This window comes from Gymnoscopelus microlampas (assembly GCF_963454915.1).
Source record: "Gymnoscopelus microlampas genome assembly, chromosome: 9".
Classification (NCBI taxonomy): domain Eukaryota; kingdom Metazoa; phylum Chordata; class Actinopteri; order Myctophiformes; family Myctophidae; genus Gymnoscopelus; species Gymnoscopelus microlampas.
In genome coordinates this window covers 7,839,040-7,855,704 of record NC_139946.1, presented here as the reverse complement: position 1 = coordinate 7,855,704, position 16,665 = coordinate 7,839,040, and the positions used below count along the sequence as shown (strand labels likewise).

General features: G+C 43.0%; 1 protein-coding gene across 2 annotated transcripts in view; it reads left to right on the top strand.

Annotated features, from left to right (window-relative positions):
• Positions 1 to 16,665, top strand: part of LOC311051717 (disks large homolog 4-like) — a 127,959-nt gene that overhangs the window by 38,877 nt on the left and 72,417 nt on the right. Inside the window, exon 5 of one of the 2 annotated variants that reach the window (XM_084066324.1) lies at positions 7,169 to 7,291. The exons of the other annotated variant lie outside the window; for it this stretch is intronic. Within the exon in view, the coding sequence (XP_083922450.1) occupies positions 7,169 to 7,291 (123 nt within the window). The remainder of the gene's footprint in view (positions 1 to 7,168; positions 7,292 to 16,665) is intronic. 2 annotated transcript variants of the gene reach the window in all.

Genomic DNA, 16,665 nt, shown 5'->3' with positions numbered 1-16,665 from the left:
CTGTCTGTCTGTTTTACAAATTTGTAGTTATTGCGGAGACAATATCAGAGTTTGACACCCCGGTGGGAGTTAGGGGTGGTGAGGGTGGTTGGTGTAGAGTCTACACCAGTGATATTCAACTGGCGGCCCGTGGGCCAAATCCGGCCCCAGCTGAGCTTTTTTGTGGCCCCTGGTACATATTGCTACCGACTGCGCCACATCATGCCCCCTTCTTTATATTGTTAAAAGGTCTTTATTTTTTACTTTTGATACTTATACATATTTTAAGACCAGATACCTTTCTTAAGTACGTATGAGGTGAGCTACTTTAACACATTTCTTTTGGTTGACTTACGCACCAAAGATTACATTTACCCGCATTTGAGTTCATGAACCAGTGTCTTGACTGCAAATGCAGTACTGGTACTGTATGTGTTTGGGACCCTGAGTGAGTCACTAACGTTCATCCATTCTAAATAGTTTCTACATTTTATTCTCATCTGTTAATGGTTGATTAACCATTAACAAGCGGTTATGAAAAATATTCAAAATGGTCATCCTGTACAACCAACCATCTAGTTCAAATTCTTTGCATTTAATTTTACTTAGACAATTGGCACTGGGTGAAAAAATGGGTTACAAAAATCGTGGGATAAAAATTTAGAAGAAATATTTAAAGAAACAAAACAGCCAGAAATGTTGTCTACTTCTATACTACTTCTCTACTTCTCACTGCTTTCAGAATAATGTAGATTTCAAGTAGTTCAGCAATCATAATTATTTTCACCATGTAGCTGGCACATCAACATAAAAGAGCACAACAGGGGTTTTAGTGCAGTTCATCCATCACGGACCATCCATTTGTAACTATTTCTGAGTTTTGAGTGGAGGTTGTCAATTACACCAAAGAAATGATTCTCCTTATGCATCCATTAGCTTGTATGTGTTAGGTTTGTGTGGATTTTGTCCATATTCCAGCCTCTCCATCTTCATCCACTTCAAACACACCATAAGAGCTTTGCTCTTAATATCACCTGGGTGCTAAAAACGAAATGAAAAAAAACTTTCATTCATACGGACATGTAAACACATCACCTTGCCAGCCTGCCTCTAATACTCTTCACACAAAGACACTTCCATGTACAGAGCACACTGACATATCTACTTCCTATTTTCTTAATATCAAAATCTAAGCACGTGCACCAAGGACTGACACTGAACCTTTTCTATCAGACATCAAAATGCAAAATCAGTTTGAAGCAGGCCCTAATAAGTTACCATAATGTGTCCATTAAGTAGCACACAACAAACGGTTTTGTTGTCACCGTCTTGTGGCCCCCGACTTCAAGTCATTCTGTAATTGTGGCCCCCTGCCTAATCTAGTTGAATATCCCTGGTCTACACCAACCACCCTCACCACCCCTAACTCCCACATGCTCTACCTATATTCCACCCTAAGAAAAGTTCAACTTTTAGTCCACCTGCAAACCTAAATGTTTTACTTGGAGGAAAATGATGAGAAAGGTCTATTAAAAATAGAAAACCTAATACAAAGAGTACAACAGTTTGTCCAAAGCAGAAAGGGATGCAATAGCAGACCTGAGTAAGGACAATGAGGTTGTGGAGGGAAATTACAGGTGTGGTACACAGTGGAACTTAGCGCCATGGCACATGGTCTTAACTTGCACCATGGGGGTGCCTCTATTTAGAGAGGGAATGTGGGCGCTCTGCGCCCGGCAGTAAGGGCACTGAATTAGTCATGGGTATGTTTTGGGCGTTACATTAATAAAACCAATAAGAGTGTCGGGTGCCATCAAAATGTTTACTCACGTGTGTGTGCGCGCGCAAATGCGTGGTGTGCGTGTTATAGATTGCATCGGGGGTCCTTTTCTAGTGCTTAACACTCAAGTAGTGTGTCAGTTTACAGCAGTAGCTGTCTGTATGAATACGACTGTTTCAGCTGAGACCAGACTTTCATCCTGAGACTGGCAGATTGGTGTCATTGTGATGAGAGAGAGACAAACTCCCAAAGGGAAGATTGGTCCTTGTTCTGCTGAGACAAGAATCACTCCTTATCTCTATACACCCCCCCCCCTCCTTATCTTTATAGCACTCTCTCTCGGTGTGTGCGGGTGCGGGTGCGGGTGCGGGTGCGGGTGTGTGTGTGTGTGTGTGTGTGTGTGTGTGTGTGTGTGTGTGAGTGTGCGTGTGTGTGTGTGGTTCTCACAGTATATACTCCGTGAAGCAATTACTGACATGCTGAGTGTACACCTGACCTGCCCTGTGATGCGCATAAAAAGAGGGAAGGAGAGAGAGAAAAACTGTGCAACAAACACGTTTAAACCAGAGCTCACGCTAGGATTTTAAACTGCCGGACACATTACTGGACATCTGACTTGAAAGAGAAATGGCCATAACCCTTTTTAATGCATTAACGACAAGCAGGTGCATAAATGTAGCCTAACAACAGTTACAGCATTATATTTTGGATTGAAAACTATTTGAAGAGTATTGTAAAAAATGTTATATAGCCTAACAGCTTCATCTTGTAATTAGCTACATTACACTTCCGTCATTGTGTGGGCGTGGTTGCGTACATAATGATTTCTCAACAAAATATACATGCTCAAAAACAGGCATTTCACAATAATCACATTGATTGGCTTACCTGCATGGCCGGCAAGAAATCAAATAGGCTACTCACAGGTTATAGTCACATACCGTAATAGGCTATTTAGTGGTGGGTGATCCATGAGTCTGTGGATAGAGACAGCTTTGGCAACTTTTCTGGAGATTTTGTACAGTCTCCTCAGAGAGCTTTTCAATTCAAGTGTTAACTTGATGGGATTGGACTGTGTATTCCATACATCTTTCCATCTTTGTGATTAATTTTGTAGTTTAACCTCACAGTCACACAGTGAAGCTAGTAATAGACAGCTGTTGTAGTTTCTTTAGCAATCTCTGTTGGATTTTCAGCTTCAAATGCATGTGCATTGTTGATTTGTGGTAGGACAACTTGGTACCTTTAAATCTTTCATAACGTTCCACACGGAACTACTATGTGCATAAGTGTACTAAGTGTATTGGCCTCTGGTTTGAGCGTGTGTGTGTGTGTGTGTGTGTGTGTGTGTGTGTGTGTGTGTGTGTGTGTGTGTGTGTGTGTGTGTGTGTGTGTGTGTGTGTGTGTGTGTGTGTGTGTGTGTGTGTGTGTGTGTGTGTGTGTGTGTGTGTGTGTGTGTGTGTGTGAAAAAGAGAGAGAGAGAGAGTACACTTACGGAGCAGAGGATTTGAAATGTGCCTGATTTGCAGTGATAATAATAAATTGCCGTCTTTTGTCATAAAACAAAACCAGCAATTACTGGCCTAACTCAATCTCTGGTTGAAACATAATCCATATTTACTTTACTTGTCGCACACACACACACACACACACACACACACACACACACACACACGCACACACACGCACGCACACACAAACTCCTCTGTGTGTCGCTTGGTGTATGTTTGCGTCTTGCTGGGTGGCTAATACTCTCTGTTCTAGCTAACTAGAAGCTTCACTACTGCACTTTTTCTAAACTAACATCTCTCTACTTTGTCTCTTTTCACATCTTCCTCCTTCCTCCTCAACTCTTGCTTCCTCCCTTGGTAATCTTCCTTCCATTATGTCTCTCTTTCTCTCTCTGTCTCTCTCTCTGTGTCTTTGTCTCTTTCTCTCTCTGTCTCTCTCTGTCTGTCTGTCTGTCTGTCTGTCTCTCTCTCTCTCTCTCTCTCTCTCTCTCTTGCTCTCTCTCTTGCTCTCTCTCTCTCTCTTTCTCTCTCTCGCCCGCCCTCTGTGCTGCTTCCACCCTCTCCATTCCCACACTACAGAAGTATCGCTACCAAGAAGAAGACGGTGCGTCACCAGGTGCCCCAAAACTCCAACCCCAGCCCTGCCCACAGCATCCAGTCGGCGGCGCCAGAGAGCAGAGGGACGGAGGGACGCTAGGCAGGGACAGGAGAGAGGGAGGGTCATGGAAGAGAGAGAGAGAGGGGAGAGACGGAGGGACACTGGGGAGGGACGGAGGGACACTCGGGAGGGAGGGGAGGGACGGGGGGACACTCGGGAGGGAGGGGAGGGACGGAGGGACACAGGGGAGAGACGGCGGGACACTTGGGAGGGACGGAGGGCCACTGGGGAGGGGCGGATCGTGGACAAAAGGAGACACCACCAGAGACGGGGGGACTTGTGGCAGGGAAGGGGGAACGTGGCGGAAAGAAAGAGGTGGATCACTGGAGAGGGACAGGGACAGGGGGCGTTTTTTGGGGAGGGACGGCTCCTTGGGTCGCCTGGGTGACCTGCACGGGGCGGAGCTCGTACAAGTGGCAGAGCGGCAGCTGTCTCACATTCAACACGTCCACGGATACGTGACGCACGCACACATCCCACCTGCTAAGGTAACCACCTGTGGTTATCTGTCTGTCTGTGCGCTCTGTTTCCTTCTCATGCATATGCAATGTGACCTGTTAAGACACACACACACACACACACACACACACACACACACACACACACACACACACACACACACACACACACACACACACACACACACACACACACACACAGACTTAGTCACAAGTAGAGATACACATGTGGATACATGGCTCACATTGACATTGCACCTGCTGAGGTAACTAACACCGCTTGCATGTCTCATTTATTGTTTTGTCAGCTCTGTTCACTTCGCTTTAATTCAGTTTCTTAACATGTGGTGCCACTGCATTGTTTACAAAGTAATAACCAGGCTTGCCAGCGTCTACCCACCTATCTATGACCAGGTTGTGCTCATTCATTCTGAAATAATAATCTGATTTATTGTCGTGTGATATTGTCTAAAAGCTGATTCAAGTTTATGATGCTACTAGGTTTTTAGTCTCCACACTCTCCAGAGAAATTGGCAGAGGAGACACTTGGCATACAAAGATCTTTATAATGACAAGAGGCTGTTTTGATGCAGCTCCAGAAGTTTTTAAAAGAAGGAAAAATGTATTGGCCTTAATCTGCCAACCCTGCAGAGGGATTTTCTCGGTATGGGAGTACTTTTGTAGAACTCTGCATGCTGCCCACTTGAATGCTTGCCCCATTTTTCTTTTTTCTTTTTTTTCTAATAGTCCCCTTTACAGACCTGTATTGCATTCTGTCTTTCTCTTTCACTTGGTGTCTCTGTTTTTCTTTCACTCTTTATCTCTTTCTTTCTATTTTAGGTACACCCTCACTTACATGTGTAATCCTATACATCTTTATTTGTTTCTCATCTGGTCTCTATGTATAGGTACTTAAAGAGTTCCACAGTAGAGTAGAGTGGAGTGGAATGGGTTAGTGGAGAGCCTAGAAGCATTTACAACAGTGAGTGAATAGCTGTGGTTGGTATCTAGCCCCACCTTGTGGTAGGACAGCGTCTGCAACTTACTACAATCTCCTCCACACTTTTGCAAGAACACATCTTTAATATTTGTGCTATTTAAAACACAAGTGCTCGCTGATGTAAAAAAGAAAGTGTTCCAGACAGTAGGCAGAAGCTTGACTTACGTTTAAAGACGTAAGAAGATAATCATGGGAAAATGTAAAACAGTTCTAGACCCAACACTGTCATGAAAAAAATATTTTATTGTCTGAAAGGCATGATGCTGTTTCATTTAGGTAGCGATGCATTTATTTGATTAATTAGTATTATTTTTTAGTAACTATAAACTATAAAACGATAGAAGCTGATGTATTCACTCCATCTATCTGGTCCATCCACTCATCTGTCTATCCTTCCATCCATCCATTAGCTGTGTTGTTTTTTAAGCTGGAAGCTGTACTTTAGTGAGGGATGATGAAGCCATAATAAGTTGCACTAGTGTCTAGTGGACACCAAACCATCTCCATCACACCCTATCTATATTTTGACTGCTGATGTTAACCACTTAAACTCCTATTTTCCCTCTAAACCAAAATGTCTTCGCTAAAAATAACCGATCTACAAGCTTGTAGATAGGCTGTTTTCGCCGGATGTTTGCCTCTAGAATAGGGACTTCTAGGGTTTGTGTGGTTAATTTGCATTTTTCTTATGTGAGCAGCTCATAGTCATGGGTTAACGTTAGGGTCTAAGTATTTTCCAGGGACGATGCTGGCCTAGTAACATATCTTTGCTGTCGAGTGGAAACCGTATGGCCCCTTCCTTTTTGATTATTATTTTCAAAACATTTTAGCCGCTATTTTCACTACTTTTGTATGACAAAGTATGATGAAGTAGATTAATAAAGCCTTAATTTCACATTTTACATTAATAAAAAAAATAATTAAAACTTGAAACGTGGAGATAAAAGGTTTCTGCCCGACAGCAACGATGTAGACCAGAACATCTATTAGCATGGCTTCACTTGTCTGTCACTCCTCACAGCTTTCAATCAGGCTGTCATAAAATATCAACTCCACCACTGTGTGTGTGTGTGTGTGTGTGTGTGTGTGTGTGTGTGTGTGTGTGTGTGTGTGTGTGTGTGTGTGTGTGTGTGTGTGTGTGTGTGTGTGTGTGTGTGTGTGTGTGTGTGTGTGTGTGTGTGTGTGTGTGTGTGCGTGCGTGCGTGCGTGCGTGCGTGCGTGCGTGCGTGCGTGCGTGCGTGCGCGTGCGCGTACTGTATGTGTGCCTGCATCCATGGTGCCACCGGTGTGTTTGGGTGTCCAAGTTATTTTGGGATCTCTTTCCCATATACTGTGTGTGTGTGTGTGTGTGTGTGCATGACTGCATGTCTCTGGGCAGCTCCTCTATGGCAGATGGAGGTGCCATCCTGTTCTCCCTGTGAACCTGTTCCTTTGTCACTGGACACACACACACACACACACACACACACACACACACACACACACACACACACACACACACACACACACACACACACACACACACAATGTGGCACTGAAATGCACAATGGTGGCACTTTGGTGTGGTCTTTGAAAGCCTGCAATGTGTGCACTGTGCATGCATTTCTGCAATGGTTCAAGTAAAACCCAGCATCTTTCAAAGACTTTGTCATAGACTGGTCCTTTCAACAAATGTTACCACACTGAAATATAAATCTGTTCTTTTTCACGAAAACAAATCCAGTGATTTTGAATGCTCGTGGGCCACATGCTGCCATGCTGAGCTTTCTCTATACACCATAGGTAGAATCTCCTGACGGTCTGTATGGTGAAGAGGTGTGGTCTCACCCAGAAGGGGATGGGCTCGGTGAAGTCCCACCTTTTTCCACTCTCTACCCACAAAGCCACACCGTCACCTACTATCAGGTAACCCCGCCTCCAACCGTGACCGCATGCGTGCCTCCATCGCATCTGCCTGATTGCTATTACTATATATTTTTAATGAATGTCAGTTTTCTTCTCCTCCACATTTTTGAACAATTTCTCTTCCGTTTTCTTGGAGATTTCTCTTCCCTGTATTTTTTTTAGTTGGTTATCCTAATAATAATTCATTGTGAGTGAGTGAATTAGCCAAGGACCTGTGCTAGTTGGAATGTGTCACAGCTGAGGTGTGTAAATCACTCTATGTGCATTCATCCTGATACATCTCCTAGCATTGTAGGCTGATTGCATGCATCATGCGTGTAATGCTCCATATAGACACTTGTAAGAAACTATCCCAACCAATGCAATGTGCTGAGCTAATCCACAGTAGAAACAAACTCGTGAAATAACTATCTGTTCCACCGGTTCCTCTGGCATGTTCCTCGATTTGAACCAGCTCTGCATCATGCTACAGTATGCTGTGCTGTCTTCTAGCTCACTGTGTTGTAGTTTTTAGTTTAATGCTTCTAAATCATTTAAGTAATTCAAATTCAAATTGATTGTTTGGAATAATTGTCAGATCAGTTGCCATAAAACATGCATAGTACTGTGTTTGGCTTCTGATATGATGTGTTGTGGTTCACACAAAAAACACATATGTGCTACAAATTGCGAATGGATATTGTGCGGTGTTTGTTTTCCAACTTACATGCTCTATACATATAATGTTCCTTGAAGAAGATATTGACAGCCTGCAGTACCTATCTTCTGCAATTCTCAGACTCTTTGGATGTCCTTGCCATTTATGTATTTATTTTCTGAGAGCAATTAACAATCTAAATGAACAGAGAGTAAGAGAGTGGAGAAATTGAAGAAAAAAAGGAAAAAAATCCATATCCATCTCAGGATAGTTGTAGTAGCACCATGTGAACTGCAGGTGGTAGCAGAGGCCTAAGATCAGGGAGCGTAAACTTTGTAGCAGTGGTTTGTGGCCAATGACCAACCTACCTCAGTCAAAATATGAAAGAACACCTGCTCATATCCATGCAGAAGTGCCTTTATAACACCTGCTATCACTCTTACATACGCAATGCGACCTGTTTATTTGTATTTACTAATGCCTAATACCAATTTAACAAAATTGCTACAAAAAAAAATAAAAGAGGGAGAGACTGTTTGTGTGTGTGTGTGTGTGTGTGTGTGTGTGTGTGTGTGTGTGTGTGTGTGTGTGTGTGTGTGTGTGTGTGTGTGTGTGTGTGTGTGTGTGTGTGTGTGTGTGTGTGTGTGTGTGTGTGTGTGTGTGTGTGTGCTCGCGTGCGTGCGTGCGTGCGTGCGGAGAGAGAGACCAAGCTAAGAAGAAAGAGAGATGCACGGACAATGAAGACTTATTTGCATTTAAATAGTAAATACATATGTTTTTGTACAGTTGTCTATCGCAATAATAATGTGTGGTGGTCACAAAATCCCATGGCACACTTTGGACACCAGTGTACCTCAGCATACTGGTGAACCACTGGTGTAGAGCATCCACTTCTAGTTATTGTTTTCATCAGTCCATGTTGTCCAAAATAATGAATAACGTCGGTGAATTAGTAAGTGAGTGGTCTCACATGCACTCTCTCACACACACACACACACACACACACACACACACACACACACACACACACACACACACACACACACACACACACACACACAGACACAGACCACTTGAGTCCTAAATGGCCCTTAGTCATTAAGCTAATGCGGATAATTAGGAAATAAGGATAGACAGAGGCAAGAGATGAGAAGATGGAGACACGGAATCCAGACAGGAGGAAGAGAGAGACACAAGGAACGTAGAGGACAGATCTATGCCTGGATGTTAATCCTCCTGTCAGTCACTTACATGGGTGGGTTTCTCTTTTTTTTGTGCTCAAGGCACACCAGTGGGCAAGTCAGAACCTTAAAGTAGGGCAAGTGATTTACTTTGGTTAAAATAAGTGTTAAATAGCTCTATATTCTGATAGTACTCATTGCTATAGAGCGTTAGTTCGGTAAGAGGAGTCTCCCATGTCTCTCCAGCTCTTTATTTAACAGAAAATGCATTTTCAGTGCTCTCTCCTGATTGGCTTAAATTTTGTCCCCTGCCTGAAAATGTCCTATATTCTGTGTACTAAAGAGCTGGAGAGACCCCTGTGACCAAACAAACACTCTGTAGCAATGATTACTATCAGAATATAGTACTTTAACCTTTTTAACAAAAAGATAATTAAAAAATATCACTTTCCTTACCTTGGTCTGTATTCATAGCAAAGTAATATTAAAACTGCAATTAAATTAAAATGATTTTTTTTTTTGCCCTATACTGTAATTACACACCCAAAATAGGGACTCCAAATTGAAAGGTTAAAATACTAATTTTTTTAGCCGATGGAATTTGCCTCTATTGATTAATGAGTGAGCACAAAGTATACTCAAGGACATTTAACAAGGAAAATTCCCCTTTTGTATCCCTTTAGCTAAAGTCGTAGTTGTGAATCAACATTATACCCTCACTAGACTAGACTAGATATATGGGAAGTTTCATAAAGACATTTCTATAAATCCTTCTCTGAGTATATACTGTATTGTCTATCGTCACTGTCAGGTTGTACAGTACATACTGTACGTATGTCCAAAACCCTTACTTTTCAGGAAATGAAAAAAAAGAACCTCTGTTCCATTGGATCCAAGGTAGTTATAATTTAGTCACAAGCTCTTGTTAATACTTTTCATTGGTTCAATATTTATAAAACCCACAGACATACTTAACCACTTTAATAAAAAAAGGACATAAAAAAAATAGCGAAAATAGCTGATTTACAAGTTTACTAAGCATTGCATCATGACACGCTATTGCTATTTTTGCTACTTATGTGTGGCACCGGCATGAAGTATAAAGTAGGGCATTTATTCATGAAAAAACATAAAAAGATGAAATGTGGAGGTTTCTCCCTGACAATGACAGTCAGGCCAAAATATTAACTTTTCAGGAAACACAATACTGCCTCATCAAAGTTGGTATGGTGACTTTATACATTGTCAGATACTTGAATGTGTCCTTATATTATCATCACTTTACCCAAATACAGCTTAAGCGAAGTTAAGAGGTTTTTGACCATTAATGTGGAGATTAATGGTCATTCTAATCAATATTGGAAAAAAAACTCCAAAGTTGGAGTTAGGTGGTTATACCGACAGTTTGAGAATCCAATGGAGTTAGGAGGTTCAGTCAGAAGCACTTTTTAAATACTTTTCATCGGTTCAATATTTGTAAACCCCACACACAGCTGTAAAGGGTGTTCAATAGCACTGGTTAATAATTAAAAAAGGTGGAGATAGCTGGTTTCTGCCCGACAACAACAATATATAGTTTTAAGAGCAGGCTTAGATTTATGTAATAGCTTCTTGGAACCAGTTTTAACGGACTGCAAAAGCACTAAACACTGAGCTTCTAGCCACAAACTGGCTCATTCTCAGCGGGATCAAATGGGACCTAATGGAATGGCTGGTGGTGAGCCAGAATGGTTAAGAATCATTTGAATAGACCACCACAGTATAGATCCACACAGCCCACTCAAGTACTAATGGATTAGAACTAACCAGCTTGCATTGCTAGGAGCTATATTAATCTCTTTGTATGGCAGCTATTATAAAGCACAGGCTGTTGCTTCTTACATTTTTACGGAGATATTATACATTTACCGTTACTGTGGATTCTTAAACTGAACTTCTGAATAGGGCACAGGACCATTAGTTGTCAATGACAACTTGTCATACAACCTAATCTGCTAGTACTTCATGTTTCAATTGTCTATGTCATTAGTCATGACCTCTACAAAATGCAGCATTAATATCATAGTATATCTGCCAGGAGAGTAGCCTACTGAAGCCTACCTGTAGTGGATAGGAGGGCAGAGTTGAATTTCTCAGCAGTCAGCCATTAAACATGCATGATGTGTGCTTTTATTTAATTGGTCCTGAATTATTAATACTGGCATTCACTTGGCTGACATTTGACTAGAGATTGAGGGAGATACAGAGCGACTTAGGGAACAAAGACAGAAAGAAAGAGAAGGAAAAGTGAAAGTGAGATGTTCACCCACAGCATGAGAGAGAGAGCGTGCGTGTGTATGTGTATGCGTGCGTGCGCACATGTACTGTATGTGTGAGCGCGTGTATGCGTGCGTGCACGTGTGTGCGCACATGTGTGAGCGTGTGTATGCGTGCGTGTATGTGTGCGTACATGTGCGTGCGCACATGTATGTGTGAGTGTGTGTATGCGTGCGTGTGCATGGGATAGTGCTGGGGTTGTGGTTTGGTCACGGTGTTGGTCAGTGTTGTTGGATCAGCTGTTGTGTCTGTGTTCTGAGCATCTCATCCTTGTAGCTGCCTACTACCCAGACAGACTGTGTGGCTTTACAATTTGTCTGGCCATTGTCAGGGCTAATTCCAGGTGGCATTAATGCCAACAAGGACAATTGGCGCCCCTCTCCAGTTCCAAACCCATGAGTCCTGTGCCCGTCAACATGATCGATTGGCGACTGCCACCACCGATTGTGCTAAACTGCCTACATTTCTAAATGACAGAAAGATAGAACTGGTGGGGTGAGTCATGTATTATTTTCTGGTGGAAGTTCATCATTTCAAATGGGAGAATTGCATATTTACATATACTGTGCTATGATAAGGTAGAAGATTAAGTAGTGTTAGCTATCCTAAAGTAGTAATTAATGTACCTAATAGACAGCATGTCCACCAATACTTTCCTTATTATTTTATTTTATTAGTGATTATTTTTGTGAATAACTTTTTCGATTAATCGAATAATCAAGAAGCGTGTTAAAAAATATATAATAATACAGTGTTTATATCAAAGAATCGACTAACCATTTAAGCAATATTTTATACATTGTCGCACAACTGTGTCATGCAAAAACTGTGAAAATAGTTTCTCTACAAGCTCACAACGTGTCACATTGTGACGTTATCATTACATCGCTACAGCCGCTTGTTAATTCAGGGGTTATTATCAGATAATAGAAACATCTTCAGAAACAGCTGAAAGGACCAAACAGTGGTTCTAGCAGAAAATATAGAGCACCTTTACCGCATAATTGAATTGCATAATTGAATACTTGAGTTGTCAAATGAGGTTTTAATAGAAGTTATAGTTGTTCTATAGTACAGTGTCCATAGCCCCTGGCACAATGCTTCTAATGCATTCTGGATACCGCACTGCCAAGTAAGGTGTGTTAAGCCAGATGGTTCAGCCACCCTATTAGCCTGTTGTTGTTGAGATAAGATAATTGTTATCCACTCGCATGCAATGGGAAATTGTCCTTGGCACTCCGGCAGCAGAAACTGAAAAACATCAGAGAAGGGTTAGCGTATGAATTATAGGATGAGATGCTGTGGTGGGCAAGGTGTACGTAGGTGCAGTGTTAGTCTAATGATAGTGCAGTGTGTATGATTAATCCACAGAGTATACGTCTACAGGGAAGTGCAGCTGAGACGACACAACGTGTGTTCTGAAGGTCTCATGGGACTAATTCACGGAAGTATCTGAGATACCGTCTTTGGTAGTTCATTACATACCTGGCCTCCCCCTCCCCTTTCATTTGTAAACCAAGCCAGGCAGCCTCTAAACGTACGCTTCCCAGTTAGTTACACATCAGAGCCTGTGGATGAGTAAAGGAACACTGTATCAACAAAGTCAAAACGGGTATCATAACTGTTTAAGTTTACTACCTTAGCAGTTAGCTACTGTATCTGTGATGGTCTAAGCTCACTTTAGACAGGTTGACCGCAGGTCTTTAGTGTTCATGTGGGCTAGTTTCACATCTTGCATACACACTTTCTTTTCCCTGTGGTAGTATAAAAATTTGACTTTTATATGGCCATGGTTAATACCTCTGGTACCGTACAACGCAAGCACACCATCACTGTGGTGAAAAGGTTTAGAAAAAGATGCTATTCGACCGTTGTTGTTTGTCCCGGTCAGATTGCTACTACAGTAGTTTGATATTGTTGGCTTGGTAGACACTAGATGTCTATAGTGCTTACCAACGTGTCGTCACCACGGGGGGCGTGGCATAGTAGCTGCAGACATACTGGTGGGGGTCAATGTTAAGTCAACCCGTTTATACCCCACCAAGATGTCCGCTGCTACCAAATGACACTTGTTGACGCCCCCTTCAGGATTTTTTGGTACGCACTATATGTGTGCGATACTTCTGACACCATTTAAATATTATTTTAACAAGCCAGGTCTGTATTACTAGGGTGTATAGACAAATGTGTACGCTGACAAAATGTTGTCTTGTTACTTGTTTTTTGTACACCACAACTGAAGGGTTTTATACAAGCTCACAAAAAAAGAAGCCAGGCACCTCGTTTTGGAGTAAGGTGGAGCACCAGAACTGCATGAAGAGTGCACCACACTCTTCGAAAAGCACTTTGCACGTTTTCTGTGTCCTTACAGGACACGCTGAAACGGTTGCCATGGTGACGGCTCCCAGAGAAACGCAGTGAACAAGCAAGTGACATGGCAGGGGTCCGGTTCCATTAGAGACACTTTTGGCTAAGAGGCTTTGGCAATGGCCGCCTGGTACCACATGGATACTGGCTAGGTGTTGCCCAGTGGGCAGCGATGTACCACAGGATACATAGCGCTTGTAAGGTAATTATGCTCAACCACCTGCAGCTGGGCACCAGTTGGTTTGTTTGCTGAGCAACGTGCATTACCAGGATACAGCTTTCCACCTACCTGCCATCCTCAAGGGAGGCTACTGTAGCTAGCGGTGGTGTGATAGTTTGGTTATCTACTTCTACAATCATCCACCCTCCTCCCATCTTCTGTTCTCTCCTATCTGCTTCTCTTCTCCCATTCCCCATGCTTTTGCTTTCAGCTCTTTTTCTCTCTCCTTTACTCTCGTCTCCTCTTTTTTTCATCGCCGTCGGTGCGCATGCAACAGCTAGTTGTTTTCCATTCTGGAGTCATGTTCTGTACTGCATTGGTTCTCAAAGTGGGGTCTGGGGACCCACAGGGGTCCTTGGGAGGGTAGGATACCAGGGGGTCCCCAGCAAAATTAGTTAATATAGCGTCACAATCATTTTAAGCACTTTAACCATGTTTTATACTTTGGCTATTAAAAAACAGCAGATATACAAGCTCATAGCACGGCACTCGGTGCTGCGCTATGAGATTGTAGATCTGCTATTTTTGAAAAATCCCCCGGCACAAAATATTTTTGATATGGGGGGTCCGCAGCCAAATACATATCATTTTGGGGGTCCTTGACATGAAAAAGTTTGAGAACCACTGCTGTACAGTATGTGTTTTGGTATGTCTCTAGGTTTGTGTGTGTGTGTGTGTGTGTGTGTGTGTGTGTGTGTGTGTGTGTGTGTGTGTGTGTGTGAGAGAGAGTAAGAGAGATGGAGATAAAGAGCGAGCGAGCAAGTGAGAGAGTGAGAGAGAGAGTGTGTGTGGGAGAGCTGGGTGCCGCAGTGTCTGAAAACAGCCTCAGGAGAAGAGGATCTCACACACACATGCGCACCCACACACACAAATACACCGCTAATCAAGCTGCCACATTGTTTCACACACACACACACACACACACACACACACACACAAACAGCAGAGAAGAGAGCCTGTTGGCATATTATCGTCTCTCTCGGGTGGAAATCTCATATGTCCAAAGCTGTTACTTTTCAGATCTGCAAAAGTAGCAGATCTACAAGCTCGAACCGCGTCGCTTGCAGATCTGCTACTTTTAATGCTTTTGTGTGACGCTGTAGGATAATCGAGTAGGGCGTTAACCCATTCAGACCGGTAACCTATCTGTGTCATTTCAGATTTCTTTGGCTATTCACAAATAGCAGATATGCAAGCTCATAGGGCGGCACCGAGTGCCGCCCTCTGAGCTTGTAGATCTGCATTTTTTTTTTAATCGTGAACATTTTAGCAAATATTTTTCGCTATATTTTCTGAAGTGAAAATTTGTACCTCAAATCTTTACTTCTGGGGGGAATCCCTGAAATTAGATATTTTTTAGATGGGGGTCCGCGGCCAAATACATATCATTTTGGGGGTCCCTGACATGAAAAGGTTTGAGCACCACTGATATATATATATATATATACATTTGAAGACACGTTCCCAGAAAACATTTGTAGAGGCGTTCCCACTTCCCAGATTTAATGGGTTTATTTTGGGGAAAAAACCACAAAAAGTTAAAAGACGGAGATAAGAGGTTTCTGCTGGACAGCAAGGATATGTGACTGTGTAGGACTGACTTGTAGCTTCTCTGAAACACGCACTGTTCTATTATCCATCTACACACTACACACTGCTCACCACTACAATTCTTCTTCTGTGGTTTTGCACAGGTCTCTTCCTCATCACTTCCTGGACTCTGTGTGTGTGTGTGTGTGTGTTTGGGGGGGGGGGGGGGGGGGGGGGGGGGGTTGGGGGGGTCATGTTTCTCTGTTATGTAATTGGTTGACTGAGCTGTAGGGGGGCGTGGCTTGTGTCGGTAATGATATCTGACGGAGAGAGACAGAGGGAGAAGTGTCTGGTTTCAGCGCCGATAAAAGACTGGAGAGCACTGAACAATTTGCTGGGAGAGAGACAGACAGACAGACACACAGACAGACAGACACACACACACACACACACACACACACACACACACAGACACACAGACAGACAGATGAGAGGCTATAGAAGAGAGAGAGGGAGAGACTGAAGACTCTCCTGAGAGGGAGAGAGACTTGGACAGGCATCAGGTGGGAGTGTGGAGAAGAGAACAGTCGCTGAACGGGTCTTCTCCGCCAGCCAGTCTCGCTCTCCTTCATCCTTTCAGCCTCCCCTCCTTACCTGCTTCCCTCCAGCAGCTTGCCACTCTCCTGCCAACCCCATATTTAATGGGAGCGTTGTGCGGTTAAGGAGACAGAAGAGATTGACTGGTCATCTCCACCCCTTGGACCCTGTACTTACCACTTAGAGAGAAAGAGAGAGAGAGAGGGTGGGGGGTGGAGAGAGCAAGAGTGAACTCCTTTAAATAATCAATCTTCATATCCTGCCGCTGCCCAGCCTTCTCTCTCTCTCTCGCTCTCTCTCTCTCTCTCTCTCTCTCTCTGTTTCTGTCTTTTCGGTGAAGAGGAGAGCTGAGGAAGGACAGCAATCGCAGTCCTCTGAGTTTCTCCAGAAATGTGGATCTTTGACATCTCTCCTGGCTGGAGAAGATGGGATGATACGCTAGATGGATGATTGAAGAGACAAGACAGACAGACGGACGGACAAGAGGACACATAAATGGATGGAGAGATGGACGCACAAATGAATT